The sequence below is a fragment of the Heloderma suspectum genome, chromosome 3, assembly GCF_057233095.1.
Source record: "Heloderma suspectum isolate Gila_16-S chromosome 3, 16-S_ref, whole genome shotgun sequence".
Lineage (NCBI taxonomy): Eukaryota > Metazoa > Chordata > Lepidosauria > Squamata > Helodermatidae > Heloderma > Heloderma suspectum.
Genome location: NC_139460.1, coordinates 125,240,619 through 125,264,373, shown reverse-complemented (window position 1 = coordinate 125,264,373; position 23,755 = coordinate 125,240,619). Strand labels below are relative to the sequence as shown.

The 23,755-nt window shown below is 42.6% G+C and overlaps 1 protein-coding gene across 3 annotated transcripts; it reads left to right on the top strand.

The window, feature by feature from the left end:
- The first annotated feature begins 1,326 nt into the window (after positions 1-1,326).
- Positions 1,327-23,082, top strand: RNF149 (ring finger protein 149). Of its 3 annotated transcripts, none has more exons than XM_084844444.1 (8): positions 1,327-2,739; positions 2,827-3,312; positions 8,452-8,702; positions 10,506-10,574; positions 16,250-16,332; positions 19,542-19,638; positions 21,054-21,249; positions 21,943-23,082. In XM_084844444.1, exons 1-8 carry the CDS (start codon positions 2,424-2,426, stop codon positions 21,996-21,998), a joined length of 1,554 nt encoding a protein of 517 aa, XP_084700570.1. In that variant the 5' UTR covers positions 1,327-2,423; the 3' UTR covers positions 21,999-23,082. The 3 variants fall into 3 exon arrangements, with proteins under 3 accessions (XP_084700570.1, XP_084700569.1, XP_084700568.1); XM_084844443.1 differs by having other exon boundaries at positions 1,327-2,751; XM_084844442.1 differs by lacking the exon at positions 1,327-2,739 and having other exon boundaries at positions 2,740-3,312.
- The last annotated feature ends 673 nt before the right edge of the window (positions 23,083-23,755 follow it).

Genomic DNA, 23,755 nt, shown 5'->3' with positions numbered 1-23,755 from the left:
TAATTATTATCAAACATTACATGTAAATACAATAAAGTGTTGATAAGACATTGTAGCCAGAATGTTTTAGTGAATGATTATAACTGGAATACATACAAATGACTACAGTGCTTCCATGATCTAAATTAGAAAAAAATTGAAAGAGAAGAAAAAATAAGGGCGCAATCCTATCGATTGTGCCCTCGTCACTTAGAAGCCCCTGAACTTGGAGGTTTCCAAGTTTCTTATCCCCTGCCAGGCTGAAGCCAGCAGGGCAGTTGGAGCAGTGGAGGCGATCTGGTTTTCCTGATTTTTGCTAGACGGGCTTTTCATCCCATCTAGTGAGAGCACTTTGGAAAGGGAGGGAAGGAGGTTGGATGAGGCTCAGGACAATTAGTATCCTGGCCTCTCTAGTATCCTCCTCTCCCCGCCCACTGGAACACCCCCTTTCCTTCTCCTTGGTTGCTTTTCCGATCTCAGAGAGTCAGCCAGCTCTTTGCACCGGCTGGGAGTGGTCTGGGGTCAGATCTCCAACTTCCCCTTCCAAGGCCAGAGCACTGTCTCTGACAGTTTGAGGGGTTTTCCAAGCTGTCCTGTGTTCACTGGGGCACTTGCCCAGTGACCATAGGATTGTTCTATAGATTGCTAAATAAATGAGCTTCAAAGAAATTCAAGTATAAAAAAGAAAAAAATAGTGAACAAAGAGCTACAAAATGGAACCTGTATAATATTGTGGAACTAGATCAGTAACTGCCAAAGTCCTATGTTTTCAAAACCAAGTTTTGCTTAAGAAATTCTTTTTAGGCTTATTATATTTTTCTTTTCTTTTTTGTTAGACTGCTGAAACAGCAGTCTAAAAACATAGCAGTTAATGTTTGTCTTTAATCAAACAAACTCAAACTATTATTCCATCTGACATGTTATCACCATTTTTTCTATAGGAAAATATAAAGCAATTGTCAAATAATGTGTAGTGGTTAGTGCTGGGGAGACCTGGGTTCAAATCCCACTCTATCATGATGCTCACTGGGTGACCTTGCGCCAGTCACTGTCTTTCAGCCTAACCTACCACAAAGGGTTATTGTGAGGGAGTATCATGTACACTGCCTTGAGATCCTTGGAGGAAAGGCAGGATATAAATCTAACAAACAAATAAAATAGAGGATATTAGAAGAGAGAATATCAATAGGCTTGGCCATTTCTGTCTAGCCTTTTTAATTTAGAATTTTGCATATGCCACAGCCCTTAGAATTTTCATTGAGCATTCTTAAAACTGTCAGCTTAGGTCACAGCATTCATCTGAAATTTCAAATGAGACGATGCAGTCTTCAACATATATTTGTCACTTATTTATTTACATATATTATAATTTACTGTTTGACAGCATCCTTCTAGGAACCAGAGTGCACTTCTTAAACTACAGGATTGTACCTAGGGTAGGACTACAGATGGAGCCCTGAGGTCAGGTTAGATGGGATTCAGCAGGAGCAGAAGACCTAGTTTATGCTTTGACTGCTACGGAATTGGCAGTACTTTAGGTTCGGCAGGGACTAGGCACTTGCCTGGCATCCATCTTCCATGTTGTTTGACATAGTGGGGCCTTCAAAATTGCTTAAGACCCAAGTGTGGGAGAAAACTAAATGTGAGTTTTGGAGAACTCTTCCCACTTTTGGCCAAAAGCTGAAGGGGGAGATGATGGCTTTTAAAGTTTGGTCAGGGTGCTGCAGAAATATCTGGGCAGAACCTTGCCAGTGTGACTGTCAGCAGAGGCTTCTGCAACAGATTTCTCCTCTGGATGTGTTTACTCGCTCCCTTTTCCTGCGCCAAAGTTTGCCGTGGAGGTTAAGAAGCACCCGAAGTCTCTACTGCTTGCTATTCACACTAGGAAAGAGTGGGGTTAATGAGCCCTTAATTAATATGCCACGGAACAATGACTGAGGTGCATTATGACACTGGAGACTATGCCAGATGGGAAGCCCCCAAAAGCCAGCTTGAGCCCCCTTCTCCAGACCAGGCCACTAGGATGTTAGTTCCTTCTCTGCCAAGACACATAATAAATGTCAAAACAACAAAGAGTCTTGTGGCACCTTATGCCAAGTTTATTCTGGCATAAGCATTTGTCGACTACAGCCTACTTCATCCACATAAGATTAGGCCAGAATACATTTTCTTAAATCTTTAAGGTGCCACAAAGCTCTCTGCCGCTTTTGCTGCAATAGCGTACCATGGCCACCCTCAGGAAATAATAAATATTAATCGCTGAAGTGCCGCATAACAAGTTTCTGGCCTTGGCTAGCCGTGCTGCCGCAGACTCGGGCGGCAATCCCACACAAGGCTTACTTAAGAGCAAGTCCCCCTGAGCTCAATGGGATTTAGTTCTGAGTAGACAGATACAGGACCGCATTCTAATTCAGCTGCTCCTTTCCCTGGAAGGGCCGAAAGTGATGCGTGCACGGCGGGGGAGGGCTTCCCCTCCCCACGGCAGACAGAGGGGAAGGGGCGGCCTCCTCACACATGCAAGACGCGTGAGTGCACCCGTGAGAAAAGAACGGAGGGCGGCCTACACGAGTCGGCTTGGCCCGGGCGGAAGGAGGCGGCTTCGGCTTCGGCCGGAGGAACAACCTGAGCTCTGCCTTCGCAGTCCCCGCCTCTTTGGTTCACGCTCGGCGGTAGCCGCGCGGCCGTTCGCCCGCCGACCTGCGCGTTGGGCCGCCCCCGGGAGAGGGGCGGGGAGCCGGGGGCCGTTGCATGCGCCGCCGCGCCCGCGTCGAGGCTGGCCTGCTGGCGGGCGGGCGGGCGGGCTCCTCCGCTCAGTCTGTCCGCGCTGTCGCGGGAGCCAACTGCCAGCCCGCCCGCCCGCCGGAGCCATGCTCCTGCTGCGCCGCGTGGCGCTGCCGTTGTTCGTGCTGGCGGCTGTGGGGTGCCCGCGGGTCGCCTGGTCGCTGGTGTGGTACACGGCTTGGGTGAGCACGGTGTACACGGAGCCCGGCACCAACCGCACGGTGCGGAGCAGTTCCGAGAGCGGCCGCTACGGAGACGGCTCGCCCAAGGCGAGCGCGCAAGGCCTGGTGGGCATCCCCCGGGGCGTGGCCGCCCGCCGCCTGGAAGGCTGCGACCCGGACGCCGAGTATGACATCCCCAGGCCGGCCGGCCCCTCGGGACAAAGAGCGGCGGGAGCGCCGCCGCCGCCGCCGCCCTGGGTCGCCTTGGTGGCCCACGGGCGCTGCAGCCTGAAGGACAAAGTCGCGAACGCGGCGAGGAAGAGGGCGGCTGCCGTCGTGATCTACAACGAGCCCCGGTTCGGCAACTCCACCCTCACGATGTCGTACCACGGTCAGTGGTGATGAGAGGAAAGGTTGTTGAGGGCGGCGGGAATGAGGGAAAGACTTCGCGGGGCACCCTCGATTGCAGCTGTGCGGGGGGCACACCAGGGTTGGTTATACTGAGAAATGGGGGAACGGAGCCCAGGCTGGACGGGAAGTTACCGGGGGGGGGGGGCGGCGGCGCGGAAGAGATGCGGGCGAATCTGCCGTGAGGCAGTGAAAAACAGTCCGGGGAGAAGGCGGGCTGCATGCTCCTATCTAAAGCAAAGCTCTTGGATTATAAGGCTGCAATGCTGTGAACACTTAACCTGGGAGTAACTCCCAATGAAATCGGCGTGCCACACATGCAGTAAAATAGACTTCCCCATCCTGGTGCCCTCCGGAGATGTTGGACTACAACTCCCATCATCCCTAGCCAAGCCAGGATGGGAAAGGCATCGCATCAGTGGAATGAGGTGGTAGACAGGATTCATACCATTTTTGAATGGCTCCCTATGTAAAATACACAGGTACACACACCCCGGGGAGAAAAGCCTAGTCCAGTGTTCTCCCTGCTGTGCTGGTTTTCTATTTGCAGGGGTTTTTGTTTTTGTTTCGCTCTGGAAGTGTTCAAAAGCAGTATCCCCTACAAGTAGTCTGAAGTGGTACAGTCCATTTACCATCTCAGAACTTTACCACTTTCTGTGCTGCATGTGTAAACAAGGCCTCTGTTCTGACTAAACATGCCTTGGATCTGGCTGAACATGTGGAGTAGTTACAGGAGTTAACTCCAGTAAGTACAAAAGAAGAGACCTGTTGGATCAAACCAAAAGCCCATTTAGTCTAGCATCTTGGTTTTTGTTTGTTTCACTTATCTCCTGTCTCTCCTCCAAGGAGCTAAAGGTGGTGCAGATTGCCCTCAACCCCTGCCAGTTTGTCCTCACAACAACACTATGAAGTAGATTAGGTTGAGAGATTGTGTGACTGGCCCAAGGTCACCCAGTGAACTTCACTGGGTGATGTGTATCCTGCTGCCCTGAGTCTTACTCTGACACTGTAAGAGTACAATCCTATGGCCGCTAGTCAGCAGATAGATTGCCATAGGATAGGTTGGTTCCCTGGGAATTGACCTCCACCCCCTCCTGCGGTGCCTTGTAGGCAGCGTGGAATGGCCCCGCGCTCGGAAGAGGAGTGCGGAGCAGCAAAAATGGGGCGTTCCGCGGGGCGGGAAAGGCGGAAGTACCGTTCTGACGCTTCCTATGTGTTATCCGGCGTCCGCCCTGCTCAAACTTCCCGCAGCTAGACAGCCAAAATTGGCTGTCTAGCCACAAATGCAGGGTGGCTGAAGTACGGAGGGGATGATCCCCTCTGTGATTCTCCTGCCCTGCATTGGATAGGCGGTGACCTCCGAGTTCAGAGGTGGCCAACTATCCTGATAGGATTGCACCCTAAGTCAGCCTTCCCCAACTTAGTGTCCACCAGATGTTTTGGTCTTTAACTCTCATCAGCTCCAGCCAGTTTGGCCAATTGTCAGGACTGCTGGAAATTGTAATCCAAAACATCTGGAGGGGACCAAGATGAGGACATCTCCTCTAAGTAGTGCACCGCACTAATAGTAGCCAACCAGATGCTTCCAAGAAGCCCTCAAAGCAGGACATGAAGGCAACAGCTTCCTTCAGCTGCTGTCCAGGTATCTGGTATTCAGTGATCTACTGCCGTTAAATTTGGAAGTTCTGTATAGCCATTGTGAATTTCAGCCATTGCCAGGCCTATCTGCCATTAATTTGTCTACTCCTCTTTAAAAGCTATTTTAAGTTGTAGGCCACTGGTACATCTTGTGATAGCGAATTCCATAAATTAATTATGTATTGCATGCAGAAGCAGTTTTTCTTGTCTGTTCTGCCAGTTAATGTTATTAGATGACCCAAGTTCTATTATGACAGATGTTTTTCTCTTTCTCCACACCATGCATACTTTTTAAAGCCTCGATCATATCCCCGCCTTAATAGTTTAGAGGGGTTAAAAATGATTTAAAAGCTCCAAACTCGAAAGTACCTTATTTCTGGACTACGTAAGCAAGACCACATGCCAGGCTCAACTAAACTCCTCACTAAGAGATAATTTGCCCAGACATTGGAAATAGGAGTGGTGCTGGGTGCAGTAGCAGCAGGCTTGTTTGGAAGTGTGATTGTGTTTAGCAGCTGTGTGACACAGAAACAAGAGGAGCAAGATGATGAAACTGGATGAGAGGCCTATAAAGTTCTACTCCCTCTTATAAATGGATAATGCTGTGTGAACTTTTAAATAGTCAAGAGGAAAAATAGGTGGCTTAGGCTACCTAATGGTGTTTCTGTATGAAACACTGAATAAATAGACTAACAACTTGTTTGGACCAAGTTGTTTTAAAATGGCTCCTGGAAAGCATATCCTTCATCCAGGTACCTGCACTTACAGGTATCTGTAATATGTTTTAGTTTTGCATTAGTCATCGCATCTGAACAAGAGAAGGCAAGAAGCCATAGCTAGCAAATAATGTGTGTGTGTCTATAGAACAAAACAGCAATAAGTATTCAGAAATAATACTATCCACAAAACTGGCATAAAACACTGAGCATGATTTTGTAGTGGAGTGACAAGCTCTCTGTGAAAACACATAAATCAACTTCTTGACTGCATGATGGTACAACATAATTGAAGGCAGGATATGAAGTGTCCAAAGTAGGTGCAATCATCCTTAAGGAAATCTAGAAAGCATTATGGAGGCTGGTTATGGTTCATTGCAACAAGAATATTCCAACTTTTCTAAGTATTAAAAACTACAAGCCTAGTTGAAAGCGTGTGGATGGCACAGATGGTCACAACAAGCAGGGCATAATATATAAATAGATCCTGGGCAAACAACACATTGTATAAAGCAGAAGCATGGTAATTTCTAGATGCATTGGATTTACTAGAGGGTGGACAAGGATATAGGAAAATGAGCTTGAGTGCCATTGTTCTGTGAGAGTGGAGGCACTGAAGCTGCTGCTTCTCTAAAGAATGTGAAAGTATTTTTCTTGAACTGTTTCAATGGCTCTGAGATCCTTCTCAAACCAATATGGTGTACTGTATTGTGCCCGTGTTAATTTAATAGAATTACTTGTTTATGAATGAATGTCTGTGTTAACTACTTCCTTTGGTCTTTTTGTGAAGGACCTCATCTTCTGAGACAAATGGATAACATTATCCCTTTAAGCCTATTCTGGCTTAATCTCAGTATTCTTCTGTTCTTCCTGTTGCTTTTCATTCTGTTGTTTAGTTCTGTTGTGTTTACTCTGTCTTGAGATTCACTAGTCTGCCTCAAAATGGCTACACGAATTCTGGAACTGTATGCTTAAGGGAGAGGAGTACAAGATCCTGACTCATTGACCAGGTTCGCATAATCACTGTGGGACAAGCTGCAGCATTCGTAGGTGCCATCCTGAAAATTTGAGTCACGGCTTGTCATGTGGTCTGAACCTGGTGGGGGTGGGTTGCGCGAGGGTTAAACAACCCTCACATAACCCTAAAACAGGCCATGTATATTCAGAGTGACCACTGGCACACATCGCAGCCCACCATGGCTTAAATTTGATCGTGTGAACCGATGTACTGACTTACAGTGAAGGTTTTGAGACTCCAGGTAGCTTTATCATTGATTGTACTTTCATGAATACATGCAAGTTTTCAGTATTTACATGAACACATAGGGGTGTTATTTATGGCATGCAGATATAACAGTTAGGAGAAATTGCATGTAGTTGATTTCTAGCTATAGTCCTGAGGCCAGATTTTCCATGAACAGAGAGTATGAATTCCTCCTCCCCTTCCTTTTTACTCTCCATGTAATAAGACTCCTGTAGTTCAGTTTTGGACTCCAGATTTGGAAAAGCAAAGCAGGCTGTGAAGTATAAGTCTGTCAAGTCACAAGCCAGAGATGCTGCATATATGAAAACTGGAGGAAATGAGAGGAAGGGTGATGGAGTGAGGGAAGAACTAAGCTGGAGAACCTACATTTGAATCACGGCCTGCTTCCTCTTCTCTTATAAAGAGCCATGTAATATCTCTGAATTGCAGTTTTATTGAAGTGTAGTCTTCGATTGATATGCTGGTAATTAAGATACCAAAATACAACAATGTACTTCCTGACTAGGTCAGTGGAACTTTGAGTTCTTGATGTTTACATATTTTATATTCTTGGTCTTCTGGCATTTTCCCAAATACTAAAATGTCTGTGTGTCTTACTTGAGTTCTGGCATCTGCAGTATGCAAACTGTTTGTGTAAAATGAAACATTCTGTAAACCAAGGTTTCAGAATATTATCAACTAGGCACTTAATACAGAGCATGACTTTCTTATTGGTTCACGTATTACAGCAGGGCTGTATTGTAAGGTCTTATCCCTTCTCATCTGGATTGCTAAGCATGCTATTACAGTATAATAAATTCAAGAAAAAGCTGGATCATGTGCCTACAGGTATACGGTTTGGAATAAGTGGTGGCAGAACAAATGCTGTTAAATTGCAGGTATTGAACATCACTTCATATATTTATATTTCCAAAATGAATCTTAAGTTCTAACTAAACTTTCACATAATAATGGAATTTGATTATTTTCATATATGTGCTTGAACTGCTAAGAGTGGCAATCTCAATATGGCAATGGTCCTGCAGGCAGCACAACAAAGATTTAGTAGAGAAAAAGATGCTAGTGAAAAATACCAGGACACTTACTATCCAGAAATCTCATATCACACAAATCTAGTGTGTGAGGACTCCTTATAATCCTCAAGCAGGAGATGGACTTGTGAAATGATGATTGAGTGATTATTTCTGCCATCTTGTAATGAGGAGACAAAACACTCCAGAATTTTCATAACTTCTAGAGTGCTCATAAACTCTTGGATTTAAAAAATGTTAATTATCTACATTCAAGTGCAAGAGAGTAACAATCCTAGGAGGTGTGCATGCCCTTGCCTTCTCCCAGTTATCTCTTAGCCACAGGATAGGGACCAAGATATCTTGGTGGGAAACTCTTGGCAAGAGCAACTCTTGTCTACTTAATCCTATGTAAAGTGGCCTGGATTTTGTTCAGGAGATAGAATAGTTTTACAAGAGCCCACTTGATTCATATTTTTCTTTCCCTTCAACAGGTACTGGCAATACAGTTGTAATTATGGTTGGGTATCCAAAAGGAATGGAAATCTTGGAGCCAGTGCGAAGAGGGATTCCAGTGAAAATGACTATTGGTTTTGGTAAACAACATGTACAAGAATATATCAAAGGACAGTCAGTTGTGTTCGTAGCTATTGCATTTATCACCATGATGATTATATCTCTAGCATGGCTTATATTTTTTTATATACAGCGTTTTCTCTATACTGGATCACAGTTTAGAAACCAGGTAATTACCAGTGGTGATTCTCTTATTCTTTCTGTCTCTCGTGAAAAATGTTTGCCTTCTAATAAGCATTAATTGAACACTTAACTGAAATGTTGTGTAGCAACCTTGATATCTTCCTGCCTCATCTATGAATGCTACTTAGCCTGAATAGGTTTCTTAATACCAATATATAAACTGTCTATTAGTATCTGTTGTAACTTGTTTCCAGAACTAGACATACCTGAACTGTACATCTGCTATTCGAGTTAGTGTTTTAAACTAGAACTGGGCAGCAGTTGTCTTCAGATAATGAAATTAATTGTTCTGATTTTGCATTCATGTCCTGTAGAGACATAGCCATGTTTAAATGCCTGTTCAGTTCTTCATTGGTAGTATACTGGAAGCCTACATACAAATAATTGACAGGCTAGTTCAAATGAGTTCATGAAATTCAGGCCTCACCATTTCATCCACTGGTTCTCTTCCTTAAGGTTCCTTCCTTTAACAGAAGCTTGATTTAAACAAAGATTTTCCCAGCAAGGAGATTTGGTTAAAAAGCTTAATCTGTTTAATTGTCTTCTGAACTACCCTTTCCCTTAGGTTCCTAGTACACTGATTATTCAGTCTCATTTCTTCAGCCACCCTGTCTATAGTGCCCCACATCATCCTTACTGAGTTTCTTCCAGGTCCTAGGATTTATGGGAGATTTTAATTCTAGTCAAATTGGTAACTTTCTCTTGACTCACCAGTGTGTATATTCTGCTGAAAATTTCCCTGAGATGCTGGAATGTTCTTGAATGATCTGTGATATCACACCAATCTGTGTCAGAGGTTTCACTGCCACAGGCACAATACCTTATAGGTATACAATGTAGGACTGAGGAGTTACAGTTATAGTTTAAAACGTTTTGGGGGGCTGCTTTTGAATAACTGTACCCTCATTCTGAAAATGAGACTTCGATTAGCATACCTTTTTCTTAGTAGACATAATAGAACAGCTAGTAGGAGGCACCATTGTGCCTACTATACGGATACCTTGGAAAGACCTGAATCTGGAATTAAATCACATAAGCGATCCTCCAGTACTGGAGGTTACCCTGGTCTTTTCTGAATAGTTTGTGGCTCCTTGGAAGGCTGAATGTATCTTACTGAAACCTCTGAGTATAAACCATGTTTATGTTCATTGTGTATGTTTTGTCAATTTGCATGAATCATTTGGAAAGGATTTTAACTGTTTCTTTAAGGCAAAGTGTAAGGTATTTACAGTGCTTGTATGATAGAATCGATATTTTCTAAATCTTGACTGCTTATAAAGTTTAACTGTTAAACTGGCCAGAAATATACAAACCTAGGAGCACTTTGTTTAGTAATGCATGAATTTACCAGCTGCCTTGTGAAAGTGTCATGTGAGATAGAAATGAAGATAATTGGCATGTCATCATTCCTAACTTTGTTTCAGTAATAGTATTAAGTGGTGGAAAATAATTTTAAAAGACTGCGCCGTGCTGCAGTTGACAAAAGTGGGAATGAACTGAGTCATTTGCACAAAACTTGTGGATATCAGAGTTCTTTATAGGGAAAGTCCTAGTTGTAACTACTTCATTCAGTTTAGAGAGAAGTACTGTAGGAATGATTATCATCATTCTCTGAACCTTACCTTTACATGCATCTGCACTCTGGCCACATATACTAGTAACACTGGTACAAAATGGCTTTTGTGCCCTTTGGTAAAGGAATACCAAATCTTTGATTATTCAGTATCTTAAATGCTTCCTCATAAAATGTCATTGAAATCTGGACTACTAACCTGGATTTTTTTTAAAGGTCCACAGAGAAGAAACCATGAAAGCAATTAGCCAGCTCTCACTACATATTGTAAAGTATGAAGATAAGGTAATTTTGATCAGACTAACATTGAGTGAAAAATATTTCATTAGTAGCTTCATGAAAATGAAATGGCTCAAACATCCTGTGCCTGGTTATGTGTACACGGATTGCTGGGATCTAAAAATCATATTGCTGACTCCATGCACCCAAAAGAACTGTGAGCTTGTTTCATGAATAGCAGCCCCCAATAGCACATGCAAACCTCTTTTGAAACTGAAGAACTTCAAGAGACTTGGTGGGATGGGTGTCTGCTATTAAAAATAAATAAATCCTAGTGGGCATTTGCAGACTTTTAGACACACCTGAATTATCTCTTTAGAACCCTAACTTGTCCTTCCATATTTTATACTGAGTTTTCTAATGATTTTTTAAAATGCTAATTCTGGGAGACACAGTCTTACGTTTTATTTGATCTAAAACTCTAGGTCACAAGTCTCAATAACTTGTTCAGTGGGTTATGTATTTGTGCAAGAAGACACACAGCTATATAATGAGATCTTTAAAAGTTTCTCATTTATAGTAGCTTTTCTTAATTTGTGGTGCTAATCTAATAGTTGAGTTTACCAATAAGTACATTTGTGAGGATGAACTAATACTAATTGCTGTGTGAGGTAGAGAAGAAATAGTAGGCAGTCAGGCAAACTGTCATCCCTTTTTCCCTCATAGAGGTTTTGGAAGCATCTGCCTGGTGAGAAAGAACAGCAGGACCTTCTGCTCTGGAGGTGGTGATGTTATCTGGGTCTCTTGAGTCTTACCTGATGAGTGATGAGATGCTGACAGATTCTAGCAAGGGCCCAGAAGGTCGAGACTTCATCCTGTAAGGCCCACAACTTCTGGCTGCATTAAAGTCAATTATAGGCTTTCTTGGAGGCCCACCAAAGCCTGTTGTTGAACTGTAAGCTTATTTCCATCCCAGCTGGTCACTTGAACATTAAGAATTAGTGCCTGCTCGTTTTCTTCTTCCCTCCCCATCCCTTTTTCCTTTTGTGCCATGTCTTTTTGATTGTAAACCTGAGGGCAGGAATTTTTTAAAATTGATCTAGAAGATGCTTTGTGGAGAACCTGGATCTTGGGATGGGGGCCTGTACACTAGGGCAAAACCACCCCATTCCCCAAATGTGGATTGGATCACCCCTCACCGCTGGGTAATCCCTCCCTTCTCTTCCCCTGTCACCATTAAACTACACCCCTTCATTTAACATATGCTTCTTCCCTTAAAGTAACTGGCCATTAGGTGTGAGACAAAATGGATCGGAGTGCCAAAAAAGTAAAGATATATAGTGTTTTATTAAAAAGAAAATAAGAAAGCTTATTATTTTACAGATATTGTTACTACTTTAAAAACAGGATTTCTACACAGTTATTCTTACCACCGGTCAGGTGCTAGATGTCCTAGTTTCTATCCCTAACCAACCTTAAACCAATTCCCCTATCAAGCTCCACCCCAGGCCTAGCATGAGGGCTTGAAAGGCAGTCTTTTTTCTGGTTGGATTCAACTTCCACCTGGAACCTTCAACTCTGTTCCCCAGGCTTCTCCTAAAGTCTTCTGTCTGGTTCAGCAGCTGCTCAAATCTCCAGACCCCCGCCGCTAGCTGTCACTCAGGCTTCAGCTTCTTCCAAAGGCTGCTCCAGGAGTCTTCCTCTCCCCACTTGCAGACCTTCTTTAGCTTCTGTCTCCCGTGCTCTCAGCTCAGCTTCCCGGTCTACTAGCTGCTCTTCCCCCCTGGTTGATGCCTTCTTCAGGCTCCCCATCATCTCACAAAGACATTTCCTCAGGCAGCTCTCCAGTCAGTTTCTTCCTGACAGACTCCCCTGTCAGACTCTCCACAGTTCCTTATATTTGTTCCAGTCCGAACCCTCCAGCCAATCAGCTTTGGGGTGTTCAGTATTCCATCACCCCATCTCTAGGTAAACTTCTGACCAATGGTCATCTTTACACTGTTCAGATGGTTCCAATTTCAGTCCTACCTTTTCATATAAATAGAGAGAACCTGGCTTCATTTTCACCTCCTAGTGGTAACAGTAACTAACTGCCAGTTTGCCAGCACACCATATTTACAATGTAACTCCCCTCAGGCACAAGCCTGGAGTAAAAACCATACATTTTTCTTTTACTGTTAAATCCGTCAGATCATCAGTGGTCGAAATAAAATATAACACACTTTGACCTCAGTTTTACCTAAGTTTCTTCACATGCTCTGAGGGCCTTTCCAATTGAAGAGCAGGTTAAGAATGCTTTAAATAAATAAAAAATACTAAAACTTTGGAAAGACTTGTGTCAAGCAGGAAACACAGAAGTTACTTGGAGAAATTATGCCTCTCTATCTGTGAAGTACAATGAGGAAAGCTGTAACTCCAGGAAAACTAATGTGTTGTGTGTCCTTTTTAAGCAGAGCTGGTAGTTAGGCTGGACAGAGACATTTTCATGAGATGAAAAACAAATGAGTGCTCGTGTTTGGTAGGTAATTCAATGTGTGTGAGTGTAACAGAGCTATTCATTTTTATGGTACTGTAAATGTGCACTGTAAATGCACTGTATTACAGTGGTTCCAGTTCTGCCTACAGGGCCGATTTTAGACAGTAACATTGGGTGACTATTCCTCAGCCCCTTGGCAATTGACCTACAGGGTGCAGCACGGTACCATCTTGTCCCCAGTGTTATTTAACATCTATGGAGCTGCTGGGAGCGATCGTTACAGGATTTGGAGCTAAATGCCATCAGTATGCTGATGACACGCAGCTCTGTCTCCTTGTGACATCTGAATCAGGAGAGGCTGTCTAAGTCCTGGATCAGTGTTTAGTAATGGGCTAGATGAGGGCCAATAAACTGAAGCTGGATCCTGGCAAGACAGAAGCCGTGTGGGTATGTGGTTCCCAGGTCCAAGAGACAGGCTCATTGTCTGATCTGGATGGGGTTGCACTCCCTCTGAAAGACCAGGTTCGTAGTCTGGGGATACTCCTAGATCCATCATTGTCACTGGAAGCCTCAGAGTGCCTTTTACTAGCTTTGGCTGGTTCTCTGGCTATGGCCTCTCCTGGACAGAGATAGCTTGCCACGATGATAAAGGCATTAGAAACCTCAGGACTGGATTACTGCGATACGCTCTATGTGGGACTGCCCTTAAGGCTGGTCCAGAAGCTGGAGCTAGTGCAGAATGCAGTATCTAGGCTGTTGACAGGAGCTGCCCCTTTTCAGCATGTAACTCCTTTGCTGAGGGAACTGCACTGGCTGCCTATTCACTACCAGGCCAGGTTTAAAGTTTTAGTACTAGTGTACAAAGCCCTAAAAAACTTAGGTCCAGGATACCTGAGAGAGCACTTTCTCCTTTAGCAACCTGCCTGGTCACTGAGGTCATCCGAGAGCATGTGTCTGGTGACTCCACATGGACCCATGGCCCAGCTGGAGTCCACCAGGATAAGAGCCTTCAGTGTGGTGGCCCCTTTCCAGAGTTGGGTTAACTCTGGATTGTTTAACCCTTAAACAACCCAAGGTTGTACATTGAAAATATGTACATACTAAATTTCTCTGAATAACTAGGTTAATGTTAAATAATCTGGACATAAAAAATATTAGCTGTACAGTTAATCTGTAAATTGAATCAACAGTTCTACCAGACATATTGAGTTAAAGAGGCTTTTCTGTGAAAATGAAGAACCAATCTGATCATTTTTCAGTTTTCCGGTGTACATCTTGCTGTATTCCCATACTTAGGCTGCCACCCTATAACCATTTGCTTGGAAGTAAGCTCCACTGAAATCAATGGAACATATTTCTCAGTTGACACTTATAGGATTACACTGTTGACCTCAAACTGTCATGGACCCTGGTCATAAGAAATACTCTATAAGGGAATATTTTAAAGACATTCTCTATAGCAGGAATAGGCAACCATTTTGGTCCTGAGGACACATTTGTAATTTTTTTTGGTCCTGCAGGCAAATTTGTAATTTGGGGGGATTCTCTCTTCTTGCCCCCTTGCCTGGATTCTTTCTCTTCTTGCTTCGTCTTACCGGGATCCTCTCTATTTACACCACCTGCCTGGAATCTTGGTATTTTTTTCCACTGCCCCTCCCTAGAATCCTTGTGTTTTCGGTCCCCCCCGCCTTGGATAGCTTTATTTTTACACCCCCATGCACACCTTCCTCACTCCCCTTGTACCTTCCCCAGCCCCTAACCATGATTCTTCCCTATTGCTTACCTTACCATTGTACCACTGAAGCCCTAAGGAGGAAGCAGGAAGTGATTCTTCCTTAGGGCTTTGGAGGTACAGAGGTGAGATAGGCAGTGGGGGGGATCACAGTTAGGTGCTGGGGAGGGTGTTATGGGGTGTGTGTGCAAGGGGTTTTTGGCAGGCGCTAGATTGCAAAAAAGAAAAAAAGAAGAAAAAAAGCATGAAAAATACATACAGTGAGACAAAAAGATGCAAAGCCTGCTTGTAAGAAAGAAACAAGGTAAATAATATTCTAGCTGTATATTAACATGGCTTAGGGAGCAATCCTATGGCCCCTAGACACTATCTAGAGGGCCATAGGATTTTTCATTTTCTGGGAACTGAGGTTGGAGCCAGGGCTTTGACTGCAGTTCCCAGAACCTGTACCCCCCGTCCCCTCATAGCTGGCATGATTCTCTTTGCGTTGGCTGCATCTCCACGCTCGGAAATGCCTGTCTGGCCAAAGCAGGCCGGCCGGAGCACAGAGACAAGGATCACTTCCATGCTCCAGCCACCCTGCATTGGATAGTCAGCCTCCAAGTTCAGAGGCTGACTACTGTCTCCATAGCATTGCGCCCTTAGTGGTCAGATTTGCACCATTGTTCAGAAAATATATAACTTTGATTTCTAATTCTGGCTTCTAGTGTTTACAGTTCCTTTTATTTCCCACTCCATCAGAGTTATCAATAAAAATGTTAGGTAGGACTGTCTGGAGCGCTTCTTATCACTGCACTTTCTCTCACCATGAGATTGATTAGCTAACTACTTTTCCTACCAGTTATATATAGTATCTTATGATCACACTCCTTCATTGCTATTTTTGTATGCAACTGAGTCAGAGTCTTAGGTGATGTCAAGATGTTTGCGGTCAAAAAAGAAGGAAAATATTATTTTCTGTTACTAATAGACGTGCAGTGTTCTTTTTACCTTTTGAAGATAAGTACAACGTTTGTTCTTCTAGAGAAAGAATGCATGGGAGATAGATTTCTGCATGATTTCCAGTAGATCAGTGAGGTCAATTGCTTAATAGCAACAACAGAATGACTCTGCCGCCCACCCTAAATTATACTACCAATTGAAGAAAGCTTGGAGTATCCAGAAGTGGTTTCTCATGTGGAAGGATTGTGAGTCCTATTCGGTTCTGGTACTCCTGGACAAATTCCTGGGCTCATAATTCTTTAGTTCTAAGTGTTGTGCACCACAGGTTTCTAATGGATCTCAGACTTCTAGTAAAAAACCAACATAGATCCCACAACCCTGAAGTCTGATCAATTTTATGTAACTGTTCATTTTTTTGCAACTTCTTCTCCAGTATCTGAATGAAAGGTTTTGTTGCTTATTCTGAAAGAACTAGCTGCAGAAAATTCAGATATTTATACTACCTGAATTTTGGAAAGTTACACCTGGGGTTATCTTCCATTGAAGATAGTTTTGTTGCTTAAACAATGCTTTCTTTCTTTTTTTTTAAAGGGTTTGGATGTCGATGCAGATAATTGTGCTATTTGCATTGAAAACTATAAACCAAAAGATACAGTTCGAATCCTGCCTTGCAAGTAAGTTTATTAAAATTATGGAATTTATTTTGCTTCAAGTGGTGTCTTTACTCAGAAAAACTTAATGATGTTCATGAAAATACTAAGTGTATTTAGAATGGAGAACCATAATACGTTGAAGCTGTTCTCTGAGCTGTGGTTCATTCAGCATTTAGGAATAATGACTTCGTTGTGAATGATGCTGGCTAGGATGACGCTCTTGTTCAGTTCTTCCAACTCTGAACTTCTGTGCTTTAAAAATAACAGCTTGTAGAACTGTTTTATGCAGTGAAAATGCCTAGACTGGAGGCAAGAAATGTTCTAAATAGTAAATGAGACTACAAGGTGTAGTTCTGCTACTTAGTAGAGTTAGAATAGGTTGTTAGTTCTTCCCTGCTCTCTCAATGTTTGAGATGCCTATGCTTTATAAGTAGGTGGCTTCTCATTAACTAGGTGTGCGCAGGGTACAGAACATTTTTACAGTACTTTATATCACAATCAAAATAACTTCATTGTTATTTACATTATGTCTTGAGTTGCCTGTGTGATAAATGAGGATTAAGAGGCAGTCAGAATGAGCTTGTTTACATGGGCGCCATTCTGGCCACCTCACTGTGTAAGTGCATGTTTTGGCCCTCAGGGCTCTTTCAAGGTGTTCTGGCACCCTAGGTGAAGTACAATTTTGCCCTCCACCTCACCACACTACCACTATTCCTGAACAGCATGAAATGGGCTCATGGGGGGGAAACCATGAGTTTCCTAGGGTATTGATATCTTCTATTTTCAATGTATATCAGTGTCACTGTGTTGTAAGGTGCTTTAAACATTTGTTTAGTACATAGTTATATGAATCCCTTAAACCAGTGGTCTTCACACTGTCCAGACTCAAGACCCATTTCTGATTCCAAACCTGCAATATGGGACCCACTTCCACATTTTCACTTTTTGTTTAGGGAAAGACACACACACTTCTTTGGACATACATTATCCTATTCCGTGAACAACTCCCATTGCACAGAGAATCAAGTGTCTTTAAGATAATGAGTACAAAGCAGTGGGGGTGGGAATCCAGAGAGTAAAAAAAAATGATTATGATGATAATAGTATCCTCAGACCAACCGAAAAGCAGTATTTGGATTCTAGCAACAACCCATTACAAAATGAAACACTGAGAGGTGATAATATCTCAGAGCCACACAGTAAGCATCCATCTTTTTTACTGAGCATTTTCACAGATACCTCTTCTCAGAAGTAACAGTGAAAAGCAGCACAGTACAAAAATCTAGCTTACACACCTCTATTCACAAGTAAGAACTGGATTACTCAGGGGTAAGCATGGCCAGCCAGTTCTGAGCATCCAAAATTCATCCCTTTGCTTGAGCATCCCCACTGCTGCCTCTCTCCAAAACACTTTAGCAGTAACAGCAAGAAGCAGCACAGTAAAATAACAATCCCTATCCAGAAGGACTGAATTACTCATGAATAATTAATTGTCCCACTGATGCAATGAATATGGACTTGAGCACGCTCCGGGAGAGAGCGCAGGACAGGAAGGCCTGGCGTGCTATGGTCCATGGGGTCACGAAGAGTCGGACACGACTGGACGACTGAACAACAACAACAACAAATTAATTGTCCATGCAACAGAGATAAAATACCACCCCCGCCAAAAAAAAAAATCTGCAAAAGAAGATGAATTTAAAATATATTCAGTAAAATAAGAACACTGTCTTCTGGCTCCTGCTTTAGCTTTATTGCCAACTTTGGGGTGGGGATGGCACTGGGCAAGATGACCCCATCCTGGCTGCTTTGCTGCCCTGATATTTTGTGTGCCCCCCCCCTCCTGGTTAATCAGTTGCTTGCTCCCCCGCCCACTCAACTCATGTGGCAGCAGGAAAGGAACAAGCAGGTCCCTTTGTTTTATTTATTTTTTAATAGAGGTCATCGGAGCAAAGGTCCAGTGCACGCACCAACTTCTGTACGAAGTTTTTCGGGAGGGGAGAAGTGGGAGGGGAAAGTTAGGAAAAGGAACCATTTGCTCCCCTTCAATTTTCAGCTCCCTTACCAGTAGCAGAAGCAGGTGTTGATGGCCATGGTGGTGGGACCCCCTAAATGACTCCAGGTCAGCAGCAATACTGTCCGGGCAAGGCTTGACACTTACTACAGGAAAATGCTGCATTGGCCAGGCCAGGCTGCAGCCATGTGCCATTTTAAATCACAGTACCTAGTGTCAGAGTGGCAGCAAGCTGAACCAATCAGATGCTGCTTTAGGGACACAGAGCCAGTAAGGGCCCTGGAACAGCGAGAGGACAGGCCTCTAACCACTCAATGCCCTCATTGGCTGTATAGCCACCAGTTAGTGAGCTGATTGGTTCAGCTCGCTGCCTCTCACACTAGGGGAAATACTGTGATTTAAAATGGCACACGGCTGCAGCCAAGACTGGCCAGTGTACCACTTTCATTTACTGTGTGCCAAGCCTTGCCCGGCCATTATTACTGCTGCCTGTCTGGGGGTCGTTTGACACACTGGATCTCTTGGTGCCTTAGGCTTATTTTGCCTCATCCTAGAAATGGCCCTGTTGTCTGCCCACTGCCAGTGTGTGGCCCCCTGACCATTTCCCCCCGAGGGAATGCGGCTTCCTGAGGAAAAAAAGATTTCCCACTACCCCTGCTTTACTGGGTGGGAAAACTGCAAGTGGGATTCAGATATGGGCATCTGGGTTTTCCTGTCTTTTCTGCTGCAGCCACTTGCGACCTCTAAAACTTTGCTCCCGAAAGTCTGTGGACCATCTGTGGAAAGCCTGTGGTATGGAGGGCTGGTGGTGCCGCAGCATGATAAGGAGTTGGTGAAAACTGGAGAGCTCCTCCTGCCTCCAACACATGAGACGATATGCTTTCTGCAAAGGTCTCTCTGGATTCTGTCTACTGCTATTACTGCAGACTTCATTTCTGTGGGAATTTGAATAGTTTCTCTAGCATAACATGTTGGATCTTGTAAAGATAGTGATTAGTTTTAGCCTAATCAGCATATTGGCAAGTGTTGTGTTCATGATATATGCTGCCTTGTCAAAGATAGTATTACCAAGTTTTGTTTTAGATATCCTTCCTACTATCTAAGCTTTTCATTACCATTTTAATTTGTGGCTTGCTACATTTTACTAGATAAAAGTGAGTTCAATTTTAGAAGTGTTCCTGTACTTGATTTTAAAGGTATTGTCTCTTGTCTTCAGACATGTCTTCCATAGGCATTGCATTGATCCCTGGCTGTTGGAACACAGAACGTGTCCAATGTGTAAACTAGATGTCATCAAAGCTCTAGGATATTGGGTATGTTTGTTTGTTTATTTATTTATTTATTTATTCTTTCATTCCATTTCATTTCTATATGTTGCAAACATACAATTAAATCTGTGAGGAGCTTCTGGGAATATGGGCATCTTGTATGGGGCCAAGTAATATGTGCTTCTCCAAGCCATACTACGTTTTGTGGGAGAGCATGCACTTAATAGTAGCGTACATGTTTTGCCTGGATGACGGACCTCCCCAGAGTGGTGGATGGCCAGTTATGCTGGATTCAAATCAGTCAAAGATCGCAAGGTTACAAATAATCCGGCTTGTGCTTCCTTGGTGAAAACTATGTACGTATTTACCAAAAGCACGATAACCAAGCCAAACACAAAACTGTATATAGCTGGCTATAGAGCACCTGCTTGCCTCTGTTCTTCTCCCATTCTGTCAGACTTTCCTCTTGGATAGGAATGAAACTTTTCTTAGGCTTTTTCAGATTAGTTACAGCAAAGCATGTGCTGTCACTCTTATAGATATAAACAAAACATTTTTACACGTTCACACAAAAACCATAACATGTGAAGCTGTCCTTAGAATAGATGTGCACTTTCAGAAAAATCACATGGTTCCAGCTTTCCTGGGAATGTACCACTTTGGAATGTAGCAGGGGTATATTTTATGTGGGGCAGTATTCAGATATGCAACAATTCCCTGATCATGAAAAGTTGGCATAGGAGGCTAGATCCCTCTTCCTTGGCTTGCTCGCTTTCCATCTGCAGGGACATTTTTGATGAGGGAAACCAGTCAAGCTGGTGAAGCTCACACACTGCATTTGAAAGTGCTGCAGTCCTGGGAAGGACTTTACTATGTGGTGTGTGGGTTTTTTGGGTCTTGTAGGTCAGCTTTTAGTTTCGCATATCGATCATGCTATTGGCACCTACTCATCTTCATACTAGAAGTAAGTACAGTATATCGTGAAATCCTTTTCCTCTGATAGGTGGGGAGAGGGGGTGGCAGAAGGGATCCATGCATTGCATACCTTTATTTTAATGAGTTCAGCCATCCAGTGTCAGGAGACAGGTTTGCCTCATGCTGTAATAAAGATCCCAAATGCAACTGTTTCTTCCATACATGAGTGGCTGCTGCAACTGCTGAGATAGGAATAACTGCCCCTATTAACGGTATTGGAGAGAGCAAGCTTTGCCCCACCCAGATAGTCTTGTTGATTGCAGAATTTAGTGGGAGCCATTTATACTCAAGTCTGCTTTTAATCACTGTGGTGCCCTTATCCAGAGTTCTTAACCCTGCTAGAATGTGACAGGAGTTAGGAAAATGGCTTGGTTTTGATTAAAGAGCGGTTTTTTTCCTGGTGAATTATCTTAATCTCCTTTCTTCTTCAGCCCCCTTTTCCAATATTGATCTTGGTGTTTAATTATTTTTCATCAACTTTAAAGGGAGAACCTAAAGATGTACTTGAAGTTGCAATGCCTGAATCAATAAGCGGTAGCATGTCGGCTGGAAGTTGGAGCATTGCTGTACAAGAGGAGGACAGAAATGAAACAAGTGACTTATCAGCATCTTCTACTAACGAATCTGCATTAAATAGTAACAGTTTAAAAGAGGATGCAGGTGAAACAACAGCCTTGCTTGGTATGTAACCTTGCAGAATGGTTTTGTAGGAAATGAAATTTTGGGAACAAAACTTCAGTTTGAAAATCTTGACTTAATGGTGGATACACTTAAAACGTTGCTTATCTCACTCTAACATAAAATATCTGGGAAAATCAAATGAGCTGAGCCCAACCTTCAATCATTTGAATTTTGTATACTTATTTATGAGATAATTTATGGTGTGATTATCGTTAGAAACCTCTCCCCCCACCTCACCTCAGCAGTATGAATGTATATCTTGTCGTCCTGCAGAATAAACAGTTGTGAACACAGAGCTATAGAAATTATACTTAAACAGGGTATATGACCTCTGGAGGACAGGGGCTCAAGCTGAACTGGGGTGGGAGAAAGGATGGGCACTGGTGGCTATATTTCATTCTAAAAAACGTTCGTATAATCCTGAATAGCTTTTACTTACCATTAGGCTAAATGATTTGGGAATTAAAAATTCATTTGCTTTAAAAAAGTTTCTTGTGCTATCTTGAATACTGGTCTTAAGCCAAATTGGAATGCGCCGGTTAGTACAGATTGTACCTTGCTTAGTGCTAGCACAAGTGGTTTTTCCAGTTAAATGATGTGATGAAATACATATAGTAAACATGTATTACTTGTTGTAATTCCCATAATATAAACAGTGCAGCTCAAAATTTTACAACTCCCATATTTTTCTAGAAATGGATGGCAGAGATTGTCGACATGAAGAATACTTGCCTAGTGGAAACACTTAATAAAAGCTTGACAAACTTGAACTGAGAGCTCAAGATCCATTTTATTTAAATGGTATGGACTTGTGTCTAGCCTAAGAAATGTATTACTTTTCTGATTCATGTTTCAAAAGGGCTAATAACTTTATCTTATTCTACACAAAATATAGTAACTCTGTTGTGATTTTTGTCAAGGAATGAGAGCTGTACCAATTCATAAGAAAAACACCCAGAAGGAAAATATCTATAGGTACTGAGAAAGCTGACTTATTTTTTTACATTTACCTGGCAGATGTTGAGCTTGTTGCTCATTTTCCAGCATGATTTTCCTTCTTAAGAAACGGTTTTCCAGTGAGTTATATTACATGTAGCATGTATGTAACATTAATTTTTATTCTTTTAAAATATGGTGTATTGCGTGCATAGCATAGACCTGTAGAACATCAGAGTGTTCCTGTGGTTCTCAAAGCTTTTGCCACATACTTGCTGAAAAAAACAATGATTCTTAACTTACCTTTTTTTAAGAAGTCAGTAACTTATGTTGTGCTGCACAATTGCGTTTCCTGGTTGAAATTAGCAAGCAAAGTATTACTGCCAAGGGCAATGAAAAAGAGCAAACTTCAACTATGAAAAACAATAGCAATTGTTGTGTTTGTAGTGCATGGAGAGTAATTAAAAAAAACTCATACCAATCTTTCCTTCCTGTTAACTTTGATACTTCCTCTGAATTTTTCTCTATCCTAATTTATTACTCGGATGCTTGTAAAGTCAAAAGTTCATTATTGTTTGTCTTACACAAAAGATTGTTAGATGCTTCGTTAGAAATTTGCCTGAGGTAGTCATTAGTTTATTACTGTGCTAAATTAGCAGCATTGTGCCTTTATAGAATAGTTGAAAAGCACTACGCCTGAAGTGTATAATTCTAGATACCACTGCACTGTTTAAAATGAGATGAATTGTGTATTAATAGTTCTATTAAATGCTGAAATAACTTTTTAGGAGTCTACTACTGCTATAAACAAATGTTTGGGTTCATGTCTCCCAAGTTTGTAAGTAAAATTTTACACCTTGCTTAAGACTAGATATTTGATAAGGTACTTTCTGGAAAGTCTGAGAAAATATGTGATCTACTTAAATTGGGAAAGTATTTAACAAGTATGTTCCAAGACAAGTTGTTTTTGTAATATGGGGTGGTTGAATTCTGGGGAGGAGTGGGTAAAAGTTTGTTAGGGACTTGCTTCTGATAGAATTCCTTTCCAAAATATTATGAAAACCTTGCTGCCGCCTCTAAGGAGAGCAGCCCAGCTGCCTGTTATACATTAACTGTCAGTGTTGGCTTCTGCCAGGCCTGCATCTTAATGGAATGGACCATGTCATGACTACTACCTAGGTCTTCAAATAATATTGATGCTAGCTTTCAAAAAGGACCTGCCTTTGAACTGTTTAATAACTGGCCTTTCCCTACATCCTTTGCACAAAGTGGTGTGTTGCTTATCAGTTGTTTTAGAACTTCACAACTCTGGCTTAATACCAAGGAGCTGGCAGGATGCTGTTGTCTTGAAAGTCTACAGATCCTGTCTGAAATTCATAATGTAGCACTTGCCTTGGAGAAAGCAGTATGGTGAGTACCATTTCATTCTGTAACAGATTTGAATTTTTAGATCTCCTTTGCTTAATATAACATTCCTTTCTGGGTTTATTCGTTAAAGAATTGGGAAAGCAGAACACACAAATCTGATAGAACATGTGAATTAGAATTTTTGTACACGTCTTGATGTAGA

What these genes read in the sequence shown, in the direction of transcription:
- RNF149 (XM_084844443.1), top strand. Translation starts at nt 2,424, where the DNA reads ATGCGTGCACGGCGGGGGAGGGCTTCCCCTCCCCACGGCAGACAGAGG. An exon ending in TCAAAGCTCTAGGATATTGG is followed by an intron (nt 19,639 to 21,053) that starts GTATGTTTGTTT and finishes TCAACTTTAAAG; the next exon opens with GGAGAACCTAAAGATGTACT. An exon ending in TGAAACAACAGCCTTGCTTG is followed by an intron (nt 21,250 to 21,942) that starts GTATGTAACCTT and finishes ATATTTTTCTAG; the next exon opens with AAATGGATGGCAGAGATTGT.